The sequence below is a fragment of the Rousettus aegyptiacus genome, unplaced genomic scaffold, assembly GCF_014176215.1.
Source record: "Rousettus aegyptiacus isolate mRouAeg1 unplaced genomic scaffold, mRouAeg1.p scaffold_m13_p_4, whole genome shotgun sequence".
NCBI classification, from domain to species: Eukaryota; Metazoa; Chordata; class Mammalia; order Chiroptera; family Pteropodidae; genus Rousettus; species Rousettus aegyptiacus.
This window is the reverse complement of record NW_023416307.1, coordinates 64,110,299-64,130,456: the sequence shown is the minus strand read 5'-3', so window position 1 is coordinate 64,130,456 and position 20,158 is coordinate 64,110,299. Positions and strand designations below refer to the sequence as shown.

General features: G+C 32.9%; 1 protein-coding gene and 1 pseudogene across 13 annotated transcripts in view; one reads left to right on the top strand and one right to left on the bottom strand.

The window, feature by feature from the left end:
* Window positions 1–20,158, top strand: part of DZIP3 (DAZ interacting zinc finger protein 3) — a 99,893-nt gene that overhangs the window by 38,418 nt on the left and 41,317 nt on the right. For 10 of the 13 annotated variants that reach the window (XM_016162458.2, XM_036219939.1, XM_016162446.2 and 7 more), the window contains 8 exons: window positions 1,412–1,531; window positions 2,748–2,849; window positions 4,397–4,489; window positions 5,277–5,329; window positions 14,285–14,361; window positions 15,995–16,612; window positions 18,703–18,735; window positions 19,787–19,956. In XM_016162458.2, coding sequence (XP_016017944.2) covers window positions 1,454–1,531; window positions 2,748–2,849; window positions 4,397–4,489; window positions 5,277–5,329; window positions 14,285–14,361; window positions 15,995–16,612; window positions 18,703–18,735; window positions 19,787–19,956 — 1,224 coding nt within the window. In that variant the 5' untranslated portion in view covers window positions 1,412–1,453. The remainder of the gene's footprint in view (window positions 1–1,411; window positions 1,532–2,747; window positions 2,850–4,396; window positions 4,490–5,276; window positions 5,330–14,284; window positions 14,362–15,994; window positions 16,613–18,702; window positions 18,736–19,786; window positions 19,957–20,158) is intronic. The other 3 variants (XM_036219940.1, XM_036219941.1, XM_036219942.1) reach the window with 3 other exon arrangements.
* LOC118601812 lies at window positions 12,474–12,596 on the bottom strand (annotated as a pseudogene).

Sequence of the window (20,158 nt, the reverse complement as noted above, 5' to 3'; positions counted from 1 at the left end):
GCTTTGGAGCAGTGTAGTCAGAGAAGAGGAGAGCTAGTTAGGCAGCTATTGAAGTTAGTAATCTAGGTAAGATAAAAGAGGCAGATAGAAATGAAAGAATTTACAATATAGTTTGGAAATAGAAATGAAAGAATTCACAATATAGTTTGGAAGAATACTCAATAGTACTTGCTGATATATAGCATGTAAAGAGTGATAGAATCCATTATGCAGTAGATGACTTTGGCTTTAGATTTTGACTTGAAGCTGAATAGATAGTGGTAGTTAAGATTGATGTAAGTCCCATGAGGGCTAACTATTAACCTGTTACGTTCACTGCTGTATCCTTGACATTCCTTGACATTCATAACAACCTGGCCAATAACAAGCATTTAGTAAATATTTGTTGAATGAGTGAATGCCAAAGATTGGGGTCAAGAGATGAGGAATAAGGAACAAAGAACGGATTTGGTAGGAGAACCAATAGATCAATATTGAACTATTAAGTTTGAGATCTGTGAAACTGCAGTAAGTAAATTCACATTGTGAGTCCTATTCTTTTGTTTTTGGCATCTCCACTTGGCTATTGGCTATCCATGATATGCTACATTCATACTGATAGGTCCTAAAATGCTTCTCTTTTCTTTCTCTATTATCTTGATATTTGATCAATTTAAAATTCTAAATGGCATTGAAAGAATGTTATGAATGGTGAATAGATTCATGAACTGATCTATGGAGGTTTATCATGTTGTATACCTTCAATATGTCAGAAATAATACTATTTGAAATCTTATAATACTACCCCTCTAAGAGATAAGTATGAAGGACCTGGTCTAAGGACTTATTCAACTTAGACTTGATAATATGTTTCACCTATGTTTAATCAGCATTTAAGATGGGAAATTGCATTCCAAATTGTAAGTCTGAACATCAGAAGCCTGTTTTTGTATCCTGCTTCTACTCATTATGACAGTGAGTGGCATATTGTACCACTGCAGTTGTCTCACTGCCAACATGATGTCTTGGGGGCCAGTTTGAGCAAAGACTTTCCTGGGATCACAGTGATTTTTTTTTGTCTCTCTGTATACAGATATCAGAGCAAGTAATTCTCGCTCTGAGACGTGTCAGATGTCATGCTTTAAGTTAGGGTGGTGGAGTGAGGCATAACTTCAAACATAGACTTTTTCCTTTTCTCCATGTTTATATTCAGTAATAAATTCAGTATTTCTATTTTAGGGCCTTCCTGTATATATTGTTTACTTTGAGAGAAATAGATTCTATTACTGCTTTTTTAAAAAACACAAAGCCTTCAAAAAGCAATATGAAATGGTATTACTTAAATTACTTAAAATTACAGAAGGTAAAATATTAGAAGAGTTGTCTTATTATTACCACCTCATGAGATTTATTTTTATATTTTAAAATCTAGGATCTTCTTAATAATTTTATCAAGACAACTGAAAATAATATAATGAAGCAAACCATTTGCAGCTATCTAGATTGTGAGCGATCTTGTGAAGCTGACATTTTAAAGAACACCAATTATAAGGTACTGTACTTATCAATTAACTGAGCATTTTGAACGTAATTATAAAATTATTTTAGATAAAAATTGTTATATTATCATATATCAAAATAATGTTTAAAAAGAGTACTTGATTTAATTATAGTGGTAATGCAATTGAGAAGTTGAGTATCTCTGAGAACTTCAAATCATAGTAAGCTTGAATTATTTATATCCTGTGAGCCAATAAGAGAGTGAATTGGTTTTGCTAAGGTTTTTGTAATAAGTCATGTCTCTGAAGTTATGATTAATATCCCTACCATTATACAATGGAAATTATCTAAAATATTCTTTACAGTTAGAAATGTTATTTTATATTTATTGAAATGGATTTTAATAAGGAGAAAGGTTGTCAGTTCTGAAGAATTATGTTACTAAGTAAGTGATTATTATCTCTTCTATGGGCCTTGGGAAGAAAAAACGTAACTAGCCTTGATTTGAAGAAATTCAGTAAAGTCCTTCAAGTCTAGTTTTCACTGAATCTATCAGAATAAAACTGAAAAATCGCAAGATAGGATGAGATATGACTATCAGTGCAGATCTGACACCACATCTAAAAGATAATGGAACTCTAAGTTGAAAGGAGTGGACGTCCTAGAATTAAGTATGTGGCTATAGGGAACATAAGGAGAAGGGCTGCCTGAAAAACATTGTCTATGAGAATGACAGTGGGGAAGGATTTTATGTGTCTTTTTGTTTTTATAAAAAGGAAAACTCAGACTGAAAGAAGAATACATTTTATACTGAATTGTAAATAAAAATAGCTATTATAATGGGAATATAAAAAGAGAGAGGCATGATGTGTACGGAAAAATGGAGTAGTGAGGAGGAGGAGAAAGCCAAGATCTATTCAGTAGAGTAAATCAGGAATTGGGAAGTGGGCCTGGAAGTACAATGCTTAGAGTGGGGTAAGTTCAGTCTTGGTTTAGGTGACATGGTGAAATAGTTACAGTTTACCAGGCAGACATCAGGGTTCCAATCACATGGACAATATGTAGTGGCAGGAAGTCCTAGCCACAAAGTTTAGATTTTTGTCATCCAAGCAGTCTACATATTTAGAGAAGCAGAGCTGTAGTTTGCAGGGAGGGCACACTAGGAAGGACAAGTAACTTGTAAAGTTAAAAGTGACTTAAGGTAGTATTTTGTCTACCTATGTGAATTCCTATTTTCATGTCAACAGCTTACTTTCATTCTTTTCCAGGGATTTTTTCAGTTAATGTGCAGTAAAAGCTGCTGTGTTTATTTCCATAAAATTTGTTGGAAAAAGTTCAAGAATTTAAAATATCCAGGTGAAAATGATCAGGTACTTTATTTGTTTTTCCTTCAGAACTTTATTACAGCATATTTTTCTCTATCCTTTTATTTTCTTTTTCCTCTTTCTTCTTTATTTCTTCCTGTTCACATCCCTCTCCTCTATTTTTCTCCCTCCATTTTTTCTTTCCTTATTCTCTCTGATGCTTTTGTCCTCAATATTCATTGCTCATCATACCGTTTGTTAAACAGATCTTTGTAGGGGATACTCTGCTAGTAGTTTTGCTTAGTTATTTCTAGCAATTTGTTCTTTTCCTTATACTTTTAAGTTTATACTCTTAAGAATAGAAATATTGACATTAATTTCAAATGCATACCAGAAGCTGCAAAACTGTCACTCTGGGAGCGTGAAATCTTACTCCTTGGCACATACCAGTTTTGCTCAAATAAACTCTTATAAAATTTTTTTTAAAAAGAGAAATATTATATATATTCACATAAAGGACATAGAATCAAAGAATAGAATTGCTTAATAAAGGATAATTATGCAATTTTCAGGATAATTTCTATTTTAAGGATAGAGAACAATGGCATTTTAGTCTTCAAAAATCTATTTGTCATTATTTATATTTGTCTAAAATCGTATAACGAAGTTGAATTCTTTGCCACTAAAATTAAAGTAAAATTTCAAAGCCCAGTTCTGTATTAAATACTCTTTAGTGAGCTAATGACCATAAGTTGGGTCTATAATGTTTGGTTCTAGAGTGTTTACATTGTACAAATGAAAAACTCTAATAAAGGAATTGTGGTATAGTAGAGTATTCATTGTATATGAATCTGGGTTCAAGTCCAGACTGAGCACTTAACTAGTGTTTTTTTTGTTTTGTTTTGTTTTTTTTGTTTTTTTTTTTTAATAGTAGGCTCGTAATTTAACTGCTCTGAGACTCATTTTTTCTAAGCCATGAAGTAAAGCTAGTAATACCTACTTCATAAGGTTGTCGCGAGGACTGACAGATAAAACAGATGAATTTGCATTGTTTTACACTAAAAATCATTGTATAAAGCATAATTTATTTGTTTAAGCAGTGTGTACTTTTACTCTGTTAGGGCAATCGGTATTGCTCAACTTTAAAAGAAAAGTTAAAAAAAACTAGGAAACTTAACAAGAGGAAATAAGGTCAGAACCAGAGAAAGCACTCACATTTTTATTCTCTTTTTCATTGGAATCCTCATATACCCAACAGAAACTCAGTATTTCTTTTTATGCTTGCTTAAGTAGAACATTTTACTCAAAGTTGCTTTTCCTCCGGACAGAAAATACATCTTAGGCTAGAAAATAGCTACTTGAAGATTTGGAAGTGGAAATGATGAGAGAGAAAAATGTAATCACGCATTTAAATAGGAAATCCATTAATATGTGAGATGGACTATCTTTGAATAACTCTCAGATGTTTTTTCAGATCTTTTGTTTTACCATCCAGCAACAGTCGCTTCCAACTTTATTAAAATAGATATACACATCAGTAATTGTTTTCTCTTTTTATTGTTTGTATTTTTTCTTTTGATAATTTATTGTTTTTTTTCTGTTGATAACTTTAGAGTTTTAGTGGGAAGAAATGTTTGAAGGAAGGATGTACAGGTGACATGGTAAGGATGCTGCAGTGCGATGTACCTGGAATTGTTAAAATCTTGGTGAGTATCTGTTTCTTATTTTTCTTATTTCTTTTCACTGGAATGGTATTTTGGGCTTCAAATGCACTTGTGAATCATAATATTAGTATTCAAGCCTAATTCTCCTTGATAATAACTGAGCACTCTGACTTTTCTATTACTTTGATTCCCCCAAAGTCGTATTTAAATGATTCTTAAGAATAAGAAAATTTAAAAAATAAAGACATACACAAACACACCTAGAGAGAGAGAGAGAGTATGAGAGAGAGACAAAGTAGGCCATGGCTATGCCAATGAGAAAAAAATGTCATGAATCAAGAATACTAATCTAATTCTGTTCCACTGAAGGTTAAAAATACTTTTAGACTGTCCAAACTTTTTTTAATCTATAAACATCTTCCAGTGGAAATCACGTATAGTACCTATTATATAAAATGTACTCAAATGATATCTATTTTATTTTTTAATTAATGAGATAGCTTGTTGAATTTTTAGTTTATAAGTAAATAGACCAAAATTATAAATAGAAATATGTATTTTCTTTTTCTTTAGTTATACTCTTCTTATTTTACATTTGTCATTTAAATCCTATAGAAATGTAAAGTAAAACTGCTTTTTAAGGCAAACTCTATTATAGTCTGTTGTTTGATTAGTATTGTTTATGGCTCACCTTGTTACTTCCGTTTTATTTATATTTTCTATATCTTCATTCTCATTGTGTTTTTCAAACATTAAGTCTACAAATAACATTAAAGAATTTTGAAAATTGAACTATTTCAGGGCTCTTTTTTTTTCTTATCATTTCCAGTTTGAAGTTGTGAGAAAGGATGAATATATAACCATTGAAAATTTAGGAGCAAGGTAAGCTTGAAATGAAACATTCTACTTTTTTTTTCTGAGCTGCTTATATTTTTCAATTGCTGCTTGTGTGTTTTTGTCACTTGTTAGAGCACCATTAAATTTAAAGGTAGTATTGTGTGGGAAAATGGTTTTTAATTGATATTTGTCTCATTCTCTCTCTTTGCATTTTGTAGACATTTAAATTCCAATGCAAGAAAGGAGAAATTATCTTGATATTTTCCCCTTAAGTGTGAAAATTATCTTTTCCTTAAAACAAACATTTTTCAAGCTATTTAAATTAGGTTGTTATGATATAAAAATTTTCTGCCAGCTTTTAAAACTCATTCAGGCCTCTTAGCTTGTCTGACAGTTAGAATCATCCTGTTGCTTAGATGAGAAAACTTTATTGCAAAGGAATATACAGTATAAGAGATATAGAGTGTTGTTATTGAAATTAGAAATTTCAGTATAAAAACTTCTCCTAATCTATTGATTCTCTTCTGTTTAAAAGTAAATGTCTACCATTTTTCAATCTATCAAGGACATTGCATTGATATCTAAGGCATTAGTTTTCCCTTATGAGCTAAATGAAACCCAAATCTTTATCTTTCACATAGATCGCACCCCTAAAATCTAGATATATCAGCCTGCATGCTGAATATTTTTATTTTTATTTTTCAATAAGATGTATAGTTCAGCATGACTGCAACTGGACTTGCAATCTCTTCCCAACACTGTTCTGTAACATTTTTTAAGCCCAGTCAATTCGACTTTTTAAATATATTGTAAATGCCTCCTTTCTATACTCCCACTAAACTAAACGAAGTTACTATTTCTCATTTGGAATTCTGAAACAGCTTCTAAACTAGTCTTTCTAAACTAGCCTTAACTTTCTCCAATCTGTCATTTACGTAGCCATCAAGAGCACTTTTCTAAAAGGAAAATTGAAATATATAACTTTTTTGCTCGAAAATATTTCAGAGACTTCTTGTTGCTCTTAAGATCATACTCCTTAGCTTGGCTATTCAGTCACCTTGGTCCCTGCTGACCTCACTAGTATCATCTCTTGTCATTCTTTTCTAACTCAATATGCAGCAACTACTGGGCTTCTTTTAGTTTTTGATTGTTCCATCCATTTTACCCTTAGACCTTGTCTAAAATACTCTACTCCTTTGCATGGTGAAAGCTTCTGGAAAGCTTTATGTACATTAGATTAGGTATTTGTCACATATTCCTTGTACTTCTATTAAAACATTTACTAAGTTCTTTTATACTTTCTTGGCTATCTTCTTCATTTAACTATAACCTCTATGAAGGCAGGAACTTTATCTTGCTTACTACTATAATTTCAGTACATAGCACAATGCCTAGCATATAGCATGTACCCAATAAATACAGAACAAATGTAGAGATTCTGCAATGGGTATGTTACTTTTGTTTTGACAGACAGTTAACTTGGTTGAATATGAACTGTGAACTCTTTTTCTTGGGTGGTAGTTCCAGTCTCAGATCTTTTATCTTTAGCTGAGCTGCTTTGAGGCTATTCTACACATGTATGGTTCAGCAGTCAGTCAGAGATGTGGCTAGAAAGAATTTAGGGATCTGTTCTCTGACCCTTCCTTCTGGGATTGCCCCACTCTCTTCAGCAGCCGTGGTTCCCTGGCTTCAACTTTCTGGTTCGTTTAGCCAAGGAGACCTCTGTTTTTCACGAGGCTATACTTAGCCCTAAGCTAAAAGCTTTAATAGTGATGAACTTAGAAATTTATTTTATGCAGTCCTCTCCTCTGAGAATGTATTCCTCAGTCTCCCACCCCATCAGAGCTGATCTTTTTCTGCCACACTCCAGTCCCTTTGGGGGGTTGCTTTTTCTAATTTTTCTAGGTTAGATCATTGTGTTCTGTGAGAGACTCCTCTGGTAACTGGATCTTATTGCCAGAAATGGAAAAGCTACTTCATGTGGCTTTATGAATGAATGACAAAATGTTGGGGTTTTTTTTATACTTTAAGATGCTTTATCATTGTTAACATATGCATAAAGAAAAGCTCACAAAATAGAAATGAAGACTTTAACAAATAATTATAAAGCAAAAACTTTACCCAAGTCAACAAATAGAATTTTGCCACCCCTGTCCTCCAACTTCTCTTCTCCTAGGTAACTGTGATCCTGACCTTTGCAGGAACCATTTCCTTATTATTCTTTATAAATGTACTAAATATAAATGCAGTTTTGAACACTGAAGTTTTTTATAGGTCAGGTTAATAGGTTTCAGTCATGTTAATAGATTTGTAATGATATCTTATTATAGTTCTAATTTGCACTTTTGTCATGACTAATGTAGCTGAATATCTTTTCAGGTATTTATGTGCCACTTGTATATCTTCTTTAATGAATTATCTGTTTAAATTTTTGCCCATGTGTTTTCATTGGATTGTTTGTCTTATTTTAGAGTTGTAAGGTTTCTTTATGTATTCTGGATACAAATTCTTTATCTAATATATATTTTTAAAATATTTCAACCCAGTCTGTGGCTTGTCTTTTTATTTCCTCAAATATATCTTTCAAAAAGGAGAAATTATTTTCTACAAAGTCTGATTTATCAAATATTTTTTTATGCTTTCATGCTCTTCGTTCTATTTAAGAAAATTTGTCCAACCCAGAATTGCAAAGATTTTCTCATGTATTTTTCTCTAATAATTTTTTATAGTTTTAGGTTTTACATTTAGATTTGCAATCTATTTTGGGTTAATTTTTGCATATGGTGTGACATAAGGATCAAGGTTCATTCTGTTCCATGTGGATATCTAGATGTTCTAGAACTATTTTTTGAAAATATAATACTTTCCCTTTTGAATTACCTTGACACCTTTGTTGACAATCACATGACTATACCTATATCTATATATCTGTATCTATATCTATTTCTGAACTCATTTTCCTGTTTCATTTATATATCTGCATTTACCAATACCACATTTTCTTAAATAATATAGCTTTGTATTATGTTTTAAAATTAGGTCATGAATTCAACTTTCTTATTTTTTAAAACTGTTTTTTCTGTTTTAGTTCATTTGCTGTTCCATAATAAATCTTAGAAGCACCTTATCAGTTTCTCCAGACTTCTTGCTGGGATTCTTATTGGGATTGTGTTGAATATATAGATAAATTCGGGGATAATTTGCACCTTAACAATATTAAGTATTCTCAACCATGAATATGATCTATAATTTCATTCAGTTAGATCTTGTTTGATATCTCTGAGGAATGTTTTGCAGTTTTCTGTGTACAATCTTATAGTATTTTGTTAGATTATCCATATGTATTGGATTTTTTATGTTGTACAGATAACATTTTTTAAATTTCAATTTCTCATTATTTGTATTATATAGAATTGATTTGTGTATATTGAACTTATGTCCTGTGACTGATACTTAATGGTTCTAATATCATTTTGTAGATTCTTTGAGATTTTCTACAGATGATCATGTCGTCAGTGGATAAAGATAACTTTATTTTTTTCCCCCAATTTGTATTTGCTTTATATTTCTTACTGCATTGGCTATGGCCTTTGGTCCAATGTTAAATGCAAGAGAGGAGAGCAGACATGTTTGCCTTTTCCTAGGAAGAAGCCTTCAGGTTTTCACCACTTATTGTTAGCTGTAGACTTTTTAACTCCTTTTCAGATTGAAGAAATTCTTTTCTCATCCTATTTTTCTGAAAATTTTTATTATGAATGGAATTGAATTAATGCTTTTCTGCATGCATGGAGATGATTATATGGTTTTCTTCTTTAATCTGTTAATAGAATGAATTATATTAATTTATTTTCAAATGTTGAATCAATCTTCCTTTCCTGGGATAAGTAACAGCTGGTCATGGCCTACTTATTTTTTCTATATTACTGCTGTTTTCTTTCTCTAGTTTTATTTTGATATTACTGACATATAACATTAAGTTTAAGGTGTACAGCATGATAATTTGATATATGTATACATTGTAAAATGGTTATCACAGAAAGATTAATTATCATACACATTGTTTCACATAGTTAACATTTTTTGTGTATGGTGAGAACTCTTAAGATTCACAAAGCCACTTTCAAGTATACAATACATTATAGTCACCATGCTGTATCCTAGACCCCAGTTTGTACTCTTTGATCCCTTTATTTGTTTTCCCTACACCCCTGCTTCTGGCAACCACCAGTCTACTCTGTTTCTATGAGCTTGAAGATTTTTTACTTCCCACATGTAAGTAAGATCATATAGTTTTGTCTGTCACTGTCTGGTTTATTTCACTTAGCATAATGCCCTCCATGTTGTTAGAAACAGCAGAATTTTCTTCTTTCCTATGGCTAAATAGTATTCGCGCGCGCGCGTGTGTGTGTGTGTGTGTGTGTGTCTGTATCTCACATTTTCTTTATCTGTTAGTCCATTGACAGATACTTAGGCTGTTTCCATGTCTTGCCTGTTGTAAATAATACTTCAGTGAATGTGAGGATGCAGATATTGCTTCAAAATAAAGATTTCATTTCCTTCGGATATATAATATTCAGCCAGAGATGAGATAGCTCTATCAATTGGCATTCTTACCAACAGTGTACCAATGGTTCCTTTTCCTTCATATCTTCACCAGCATTTGTTATTTCTTGTCTTTTTGATAATAGCCATTCTAACAGATATGAGGTGATATATCATTGTAGTTTTGATTCACATTTTTCTGACGATTAGTAATGTTAAATAAGCACCTTTTCATATATCTGTTGTCTATTTTATATCTTCTTTGGAAAACGTCTATTCATGTCTATTATTAATTTTTAATTGGATTTTTTAAAAATTATTGAGTTGTATAGATTCCTTATGTATTTTGGATAATAATCCCTAATCAGACATAGGATTTACAAATATTTCCTCCCCCTTTTTTTTTTTTTTTTACATGCAATCATTTATTATTTTAAAGACCTTACATATACAAGTGGAAACAACACGTGTTGTTGGGGGTTTAGCTAGAGCAGGGACCGCTAGAGTCACTTATTGGAGATTTATTAGTTTTTTTTTTTTTTTTTTGGTGGTGTCATGCTACATGATTCTTCGTGATCTCCGTATCCATGCATTGGTATCTGAACATTTGAGTATGTGGTCTCTCCTCTTGCAGACTTTACATATCTTGGCAGAGAAAGAACTTCACCAGTCAGCTCAGCTTGGGGTATTGGATGAGTCAGCTGATAGTGTCTGTAGGTAAGTGTGGCTTCTTGTTACATGAAGCCACAGCCTGTGCTCCGAGGTTGGGGGTGAAGTTCTTCTGGCTGGATTTCATGGTTGAGTGAAGCTTGGGCTCCATTTTCAAGTGGAGCTGCTGGCTGGACACCCTGGTCAGGTGGTACTGACAGCTATGTTTTACAATTAGGTAGGGCTCCTCGCTGTGTTCTGCCGTCACCTCTGGTCATGTAGGTTCGTAGGCTTTGATCCTTTTCAGGGCATTGCCACTGGGCAAATTCTGTGATTGGGCAGGATTTCAGGCCATGGCCATAATTGCTTCTGGTGGAGTGGGTCCTCAGGCTGGACTCCCTGAACATATGGTACTACTGACTGGACTTAATATTGCAAGTGGAGACACAGGCTAGGCTTCATGGTCAGATGGGGTCTTAGGCTGTGCTCTGAGATCAGATAGGGCCACAGTCTGTGCTTTGTGATTAGGAAGGCTATTAGCTGTGCTCTGCTGTTGGGTGAGGTTGCTGGCTTGAGTGATTCTTGCTAAATTGGAGCTATTGAGGATATGAACAAGGGTGGGGCCTAGTTAAAAAAAAAGAACCTGGCTAGAGTTTGATCAAGTAGAGAATCTTTATTACTGGATTCAATTTTCTAATATGTTTAAAGGAATTTTGCACTATGTTCCTAACAGAAATTGATCCACAGTTTTCTTTTTATACTGACTTTGGTGACTCTGGATATGGTGTCAAGGTAATGCTGGCCTCTTAGTTTGAAAATGTTCCTAACTCTGTTTTGTCAAAGATTTGCTGAGATTCGATACTGTATCTTTTATAAATGTTTTAAACATTCACCAGAGAAGCCATGTAGAACTAGAATTTTCTTTTTTTTAAAGTACTAATTAAATTTCTTTAAGAGACATATGGCTATTAAGATTATCTATTTTTTCTTGAATGAACTTTAGAAGTTGTATTTTTCAGGGAATTTGTCAGTTTTATCCAAGTTATAAATATTTGTATGATCCCTTTATTTGTAGAGGCTGGAGTGATGTTACCTCTTTCATTCCTGGTATTGGCAATTTGTGTGTTTTTTTTTTTTTTTTTTTCTCGTTATGCTGGCTAAAGGTTTAACAATTTTGTTACCCTTTTCAAAAATTTGGGTTTTTAAAAATTAATTTTCTCTAATATTTTTCTATTTTTAATTCATTGATTTCTGTTCTTTGTTATGTCCTTCTGCTTGCTTTGGGTTCAGTTTGCTCTTTTTTTTTTAAAGGTTAAAGTTTTATGACTGATTTGAAACTTTTTTTACCAACTAATTTCCCTTTAAGAATTGGTTTTTGCTGTGTTTCTTCACACATTTTGTTGTGTAGGCTGTTTTTAGATGTTTCAATTCAAGTTTTTTTCTGATCGTGTGTGTGTTTGTACTTTTTAATTGCAAATATTTGAGGGATATTTCAATTATCTTTCTAGATATTGAATGCTAGTTTAATTCCCTTGCGGTCATAGAACATATTTTCTAGCATCAGTCTTAAAATTCATGGAGATTTGTTTTATGACACGTAATATTGTATATTTTTATTAATGTCTCATGCATTTGAAAAAAATCTGTATGCTACTGTTGCTTTTGTTTAGTGGAATAGTCTATACATTCAATAAGTTGGTTTATTAGTTTCGTTTCTATATTCTTTATTATTTGTTTATTATATGTTTATTCTTTCTGTCAGTCACTAAGTGTTGAAGTCTGATATCAGTATTTTATCTTTGTCTATTGTCTATGAATTTTGAAACTACTAGATTCTACATAGATATTTAGGGTTATTATTTTATTTATTTTTTTTTAGACAAGGCAACCCTTGGTTGACCTCACAGATTGCAAGGACCTTGTCATCTTAGAATCCCTTATGTATGCATGTATGTATGTATGTATGTATGTATTTATGTGTGTACTTCTTTATTTTTTATGCCTCCAGCACCTGGTCTTTTCCTAGGTAGGGTCTCCCATCCAAGTACTAACCAGGCCCAACCCTGCTTAGCTTTCGAGATCAGACAGGATCGGACTTGTTCAGGGTGGCATGGCCGAAGACTTATCTTTTTTCTTGATGATTTGATTCATTTATCCTTCTGTAACATCCCTTGTTACCATCGATAATATTTCTGTTTTAAGCCTCTTTTGTCTGATATTTATATGGCTATTATAGGTTCTTTTGATTAGTATTTGCCTGGTATATCTTTTTGCATTCATTTACTTAAATCTCGGTCTTTGTATACAGTTTCTTATAGACGATATAGGTCTTGCTTTTTTTATGTCCAACTTGACAATGTCTGTGTGTGAATTGAATGATTTATTCCATATAAATTTGCAGTAATTACTGATACGGTTGGATTTAAATCTACCATATTTTTGGTTGTGTTAAATTTTCTTCATCTGTTTTTTGTTTTTAGTTATCTGGGGTACCTCCCCACCCCCCCTTTTTTTAAGTGTTTGCTCTCAGGCTTAAGGTATATATTTTTAACTTAGAAAAATCTATCTTCAAATAATATACTATATCACATATAGTGTACAAACCTTACAATAAGTAATTCCATTTTTTCTAGTCTTTTGTGCTACTGTTGTCATCTTTTACTTCTGCATATTTTGTAAATCCCATAATATATTATTACTTAGAAGTGTAGTTAAATGTTTTTGTTCGGAACTTTATGTTTTCTTTGCTTTTTAATTACACATTGTTGGTGTGATTCATTCTTACTATTTTCATTTCATTGTTATAATTTATTACATGGCTATACTACTTTAATTATTCTACCATTGAAAGACATATGGGTTATTTTAAAATTTAGGTTGTAATAACAGTACTATGAAGAACATCCCTATACATCTCTTCAGGAGTACATGTGCAAAAAATTTTCCAGAATATACAGCGGGGAGTAGAATTGCTCAGCCATTTATACATATTTTCAACTTTACTAGATTTTGCTGAACTGTTTTCCACATTGGTTTTACCAGTTTACACTCCCACCAACAGTATAATAGAATTTCTCTTATTCAGTAATTTTGTTAATACTTCATATTGTTAGAGTTTAAACTGTTTCCAATGGTTGGCAGTGTTATGGTGGCGCTGGATATAAAATCAGTTAAAACATCCATCACCGAAATCTCTGTCCTCATTAAATTTATATTCTAGTATTGTCTGATTTTTTTGGTTTGTTTTGTTTTCCGAGGGAGAGTTCATTTCACAGCTAAGCCACAAGTTTTTTTCATCTATTTTATGGCAACATTTACGTAGTGTTTAGTCTATTTAATAAATTTTGCTACTTTTCCCTGAATTTTTTCTAATTATTTTTATTGATGTTACGCTAGTTTCCCTCTCTTTTTTTAATCACTTGTCATTATATGAGTTGAAATTTCTTGGAATAGCTGTTAGTAGGAAGATTCTGTGGTAGGGGAGGGCCTGAGAGAAGGTCCAATTTTGCTGTTTTTTAACAATGTAAAGTTTTTTTTTTTTTTTTCCACTGCAACCACACAGCCTTGCAGTGGAGTGATTTTTTTTGGGGGGGAGGCGGGTATGAAATCTAGAAATTCTACTTGCCTCTTAATTCCAATGAAAATGGCAATGCAGAGTTGTCATTGGTGATTTTTGTTTGTTCATTCATTTTTCTCCTTTGCTTTTAAATTGTTTTTAGGAGGAAGAGAAGAAAGTGCTCACTTAACCATGCTTATACCAGAAATCTGACTGACTTTGGTATTAACTGTAACAATTTTTTTCACTTTCAGTTATAAAAAGTTGATGTCTCTGAAAATAACTGATACTGATATAAGACCGAAGATCAGTTTAAAATTTAGTACAAAAGGTATTATTTTATTTTTATATGTCTTTTATCAAAATGTATGTTTAAATTTTTGACTTATTCTGTAAAGTATCATGCCATTAACAACCATGTGTTTATTTATGTTTGTCATCCACTGAGCATCACTTGATGTGGGCTGGAATTCATGAACAGAAAGATCAGCAAGTAGATGGTTCTCACATTACCTAGGCATCCTATAGAGAAGTTTGCTAGATCTAGTACGTAACTCTGACTTCACAGAGAGTGGCTTCAGATATTCCTTACTAACCCTCCTCTCTTGTTGCATTCCCCGTTAATAAAGCAAAAGAAGGAATGAACATTTGGGGCTCAAGGCAAAGTAATCTAAACTTAGGTGCCAGCTGTTTGGGACTGTGCTAGTAAATGCCAGTTGCTCAGCATTTGGAGAACTTACAGGCTCCTAGTCCCATGGAAGAATAGTTTGGAAGAATAGTTTGGCGGCATTCCTGGATGTCCCTGACCCTAGTCTGCTTCTTATTTGGCAACTCAGAGAAAACTCTCTGAGTAATTTTATTTGTAATTTGCTTGCCCCCACATTGTATATCAAGTATATCAAGCAAGAATATTAATTTAAATTTCTCTTGAAACACAGAATCATGAAGGGTAAAAAAATAAAGCTGTATTTTATGATAAACAGATTTTTAAAAAATTCATACAAGAAATATGCCATATGCCACATTCTTACTACTTTCTAATTCATCTCAGTCTACTTTCCTCCTTTGGAAGTGCTACTAAATCAGATAAATACCAAATAGTTCCATCACGTGCCTTATTCCATTTCATCGATGAAATACCCACTTTATCATTAATCTGTTTTTTGAGAGGGTAAGAACATGAAGTTCATTAAATAAGTGTGTCTCAAACTTTAATGTATTTTTAAATCAACTGGTGATTTTGTTAAAATGTAAGTGCTAATTCAGTACCTCTAAGGTAGGGCCTGAGATTCTCTTTTTCTAACAGACTCCCATGTGGATGCCGATGCTGCTGGTCTATGGCCTATGCTTTGTGTAGCAAAGCATTAAATCACTTTATGTTTCTTAATATCATTCTTTGTTGTTTAATATGGTAGCCACTAGCAATATGTGGCTATTTAAATTAATTATTATTAGATAAAATTTCAAACTTAGTTCCTTTGTCAGACAGCAGCATTTCCAGTGTTCAGCAACTAGTGGACAGTGCAAAGCTAAAACATTTTTATCACAGCAAATTCTGATTAAGTGCTGATTAAGATTAAATATAATTTCCTAAGTAAAGTATAATTAAACACTGGCAGTTACAATTTTTAAAAATCTTTAGAATCGAAGTCCTAATATTTTTATGCCATTTGGTTGCCAAAGCTCATTTACTTGAACAAAACCCTGGATGGTTGAAAGACTTCTTTGGTGATTAATATTTGTGATTACTTTTGCTTGTGAACATAATGTTTTTGTTTGGTTTTTTTGACTACTAGACAGATAGTAGCATGCTTCTTGAGCACTAGCTGTAGCAAAGCACTTTACTGTACTTCATTCTTTTGGAATAGTCCCTCTCCTACAGGAGGTTAGAATGTAATATGGGAGACCACATAGAAAAAGAGCATTAATGTGGAATGTTTTGACTTCTCAAAATTCATTTTCAGATGAAATGCCTGTCTTCAAACTTGATTATAATTATTTCTATCATCTGCTTCATATAATTATTATTTCTGGTACTGACATTGTCCGGCAAATATTTGATGAGGCTCTGCCACCCCCTCTTTTGAAAAAAGAGCTTCTTATTCACAAGAACGTGTTGGAACCCTACTACAACCATCTTTGGACAAATCACCCTTTGGGTGGAGCATGGCATCTGCTTTATCCCCCAAACAAGGAGCTACCACAGTCCAAACAGTTTGACTTATACCTCCTATTAGCTCTCATAAAACATTTGAATGTATTCCCTGCACCCAAAAAAGGCTGGAACATGGAACCGCCATCTTCTGATCTCTCTAAGTCTGCTGACATCCTGAGGCTGTGCAAATACAGGGATATACTCCTTAGTGAGATTTTGATGAATGGTCTCACTGAGTCACAGTTCAATTCAATTTGGAAAAAAGTTTCAGATACTCTTCTGCGCCTTGGGATGAAGCAAGAGGACATTGACAAAGTGAAGGAGAATCCCATTGAGAATATCTCCCTTGATTACCATCAACTGTCCATCTACCTAGGCATACCAGTACCAGAAATCATCCAGAGGATGTTATCCTGCTATCAACAAGGTACAAAACAATTATTTACTTCAACCAGTAAACCTTCATCGAGTGTCTGCTATGTGTCAGACACAGTGCTAGGGGCAGGAGGTGTGGTCAGCTCACATTCTTGGGAAAATAGACTCATCAAGAAACTAATAGAAATTATAGTGCTAGAGATGTTCCAGAATACCATGGAAAATCCTAGCCTAAGAGAATCCAAGAAAAGTTCCCGGAAAATATAACATTTAAGGAATTCGTAAATCATATGTAAAAGTTAGCCAAGTGAAGAAGATGGAGAAGAATGTTTCAGAAGGAAACAAGAAAAAGGTATAGAAACAAAAATATAAGATCAAACTAAAAAGTTTGACCTTAAAGTAGATTAAGTAGTGGATCGTAAAGGTATTAAAGTAGGGGAGCATTCATAGACAATACATTCAAGAGAATTTCTTTTACCATGTTGAGGAATTTGTCTTTTCAAACAGGAATTGTTGAACATTTTTTAGAGAAATTTTCTCACTTCTACAAAATTAAGGATGCCTAAAACCATGCAATACTGATACTGTGTGTTTCAAGGATACCATTTTAGACTCCATGAGTATATGTTTCTCTACCTTTCTAGCAGAATCTTGATGTTTAAAAATTTGGCAGCTATCCAGTGGCCATGAGTAATTTAAAAAATTAGGTAACATTTATGCAAGTACCTAAAGGCAGCAGTGGCCATTCCTAGGCATTGTATTGATATGGAAAAGACCTCAGACCATATTTCCCACATTCCAGGATAGTCTCTGAGCTGTCATCGTGAAAAGCGGAGTTCAAGGCATGTCAGCATCACTAAAACCCTTGTGCTATTCTGGGTGACTTTTCCTGATCTCGTTATTAGTCGAACTACGTGGTGAGCAACTGATGACCACACTGAAGCTATTTAAACATACAACTTCCAAGTTTCTAGTAATCGTTGAACTGGTTCTTCAGAGATGATTGCTAGGTCCCTGTCCCATTTCTTTTACTAAGGCTCTGGGATACCATTGTATTTTCCTGCTTAACCCTTAAGAGCTTTCTTTGAGTATAAACGAAGAGAATGCCAAGTTTGATGGTATAAGAAAGTGAGGCAATAATGACTGACTTATAAATTACAGACTTTTTTAAAAAAATACATTTAGTCTATTAAGTTTTTAAATGACAAAAACTCATGAGGATATAAAGGTAATATTGAGGAAAGTGCTTTGAGTACTAAATAAATTCAAGGGTATTTCAAGCCATTCTCACTTAAGTAGTCTGAAGAGCTTATTGAAGTCCCTTCAATAGAGGCTTTCCTAGCATCTTATATCTACTTCCGAGTAGTTATTAAAGCTGTAGTTTTCATTTGTGTATCCGACTATTTGCTTAATATCCATTGTCCACAGTAAATATTTATGGAAGTTGTCTTTTTTCTTCATCATTTAATCTCTAGAGCCTGATATAAAATTAATGGGAAAGAAGGGAGTGTTATCAGGATCATTCATACTGCTAAAGAGGGGATGGGGGTTGGGGAGCTGGGAGAATGGGATGGAGAATTAAAGAAGTACAAATTAGTAGTTGATAGATGATCATGGGGATGGAGAGCATGGCATAGGGAATGTAGTTAGTATTAATGTAATGGCTAGGTGGAAAGCCAGAGGAGAGAAAGAGCAATTAGAGGGATCGCTTTAAAACTATATAAATGTCTCACCAATGTCCTGTATACTTGAAACTAATAATAAACATTTTTTTTAAAAGTCTCAAACTTTGAATGGAAGTTTACTTCATAATTGGCTATTAAATACTTCCTGTCCTTAGACTTTATAAATCATGAGACTTTGTTGCAAGGTTTAAAGTGCTTATATTCTAGGCATTATCTGTTAAGAACAATCAAAATATGTTTACTTTTCTTTGTTTAATCATGTGTTTATAAACTTTGTTTTAATCCAAAGATCATGCCTATTTATACTAGATTCATGAGTGAAGCTAATTATTTTTACAGTTAGTTATAAAATTACTTGGTGCAGTGTAAAAATCTTTTGGCTTTTCTTAGTCCCAGGCAGATATTTGTTGGTTGTGTCTTCAATTGGGTATCTAAATGTTTTCTTTATGTATCATAGGAATTGCTCTACAGTCAATAACTGGCAGTCAACGTAAGTATGTTAAAAACAAAATACCTAAGTGACCTTTCAGTTTGGGATAGCTAAGGGGTCCCTATAAGAGTCTTGCTATATGATAAACTACAATTGTTATAAGCTTGAAAAATCATATTGTCAAATTACTATTAGCAGAATCTAGTATGAGCCTTTTTACTCTGCGTTGGTCTTAGTGCATGTGCCCCAGGGTTTATCTAAGCATAGTATTTTACTTTTTGATACATAGTACACTTCAACAGGCAAAAATGCCTACCTGCTTGCTCTGCCTGCACATATATGCTGCTCTGTAGCTTATGTAGCTTTTATTTGTTTATCAACTGTTAAAGCTGTATACTTTTTTGCTGCATGGTGAGTTACTAATTTAAATTTCTACTTTTGTGCTGTTTTTTTTTTCTTTTAATGTAATTCACATTGTGCAATTAAAATTTACTTCAGAAAACAACACCATGGGTTTTGTTTGGAGTAAAATTATACTTAATAATATCGTGGGTTTAGTTTGTACTCTCTGTGACCAGTCAGGTGAAATTCACAGATTTTGAAATTGAATCTCTAGGGCAATATCAATTAGTATAGTGTCAAAGAAAAAGGCACGTAATAAAGGGCTGATACACTTTCAAAATCTTTGGTTACGAAAAAGAAGGAAAAAAGAGCAAAAATAAATATTCTGGCTTTCTTTTTAGATATGTTTTGGATTTATGTCTTAAAGTAATTCTGCTTACAGTAGTAATAGGGGTCAATGTCAGGATGGTCAAAAACTTAGTATTTAAGTCAGCTTAATTTCTAGAATATCTAAATATGTAGAGTTTATTTAAGATAACAATAAAGTATCTTAGCATTTGGGTTCATACTGATTGGTTCCAGGTTAGTATATATATATCTATTATTTATTCATTGGTAAATGAGCATTTCATCTAGTAATGGAACAGATTAAGATGTCTTCTAATTCTGTTTCTGGAATGGTGTTTGGAAAGGTAAATATATTTATAGTAGTGATAAGAGGCTAAAATTGTGTACATCAGATTTTGAGTGTTGCGTCTTTAACATATAGGTATTGAAATAGAAGAATTACAGAACGAGGAAGAAGACCTAAGTCCACCTCTCATGGAGTACAATATAAATGTGAAGTCAAACCCTGAAATACAGTTAGCAGAAATGAATAAAGATGGGGCATCAATACCCAGTGAATCTTCAACAGAATCTATTAAAGATCTCCAGGAAGTATAAGCTCTCGTTAATATTTGAATTAGAAGAACTTAATCAGGGCCTTTAGTTTGTTGCATGTACTATACTTAACGGATCTCAGACAATCTTAGTTTTATATTTATCATAGTATTCATACAAAGCTTGAAGTGGAATGGTTCTTTCCCCAGTACTTCCATAATCTTTCCTGCATTAACTGTTTATTCTGCTAACATTTATT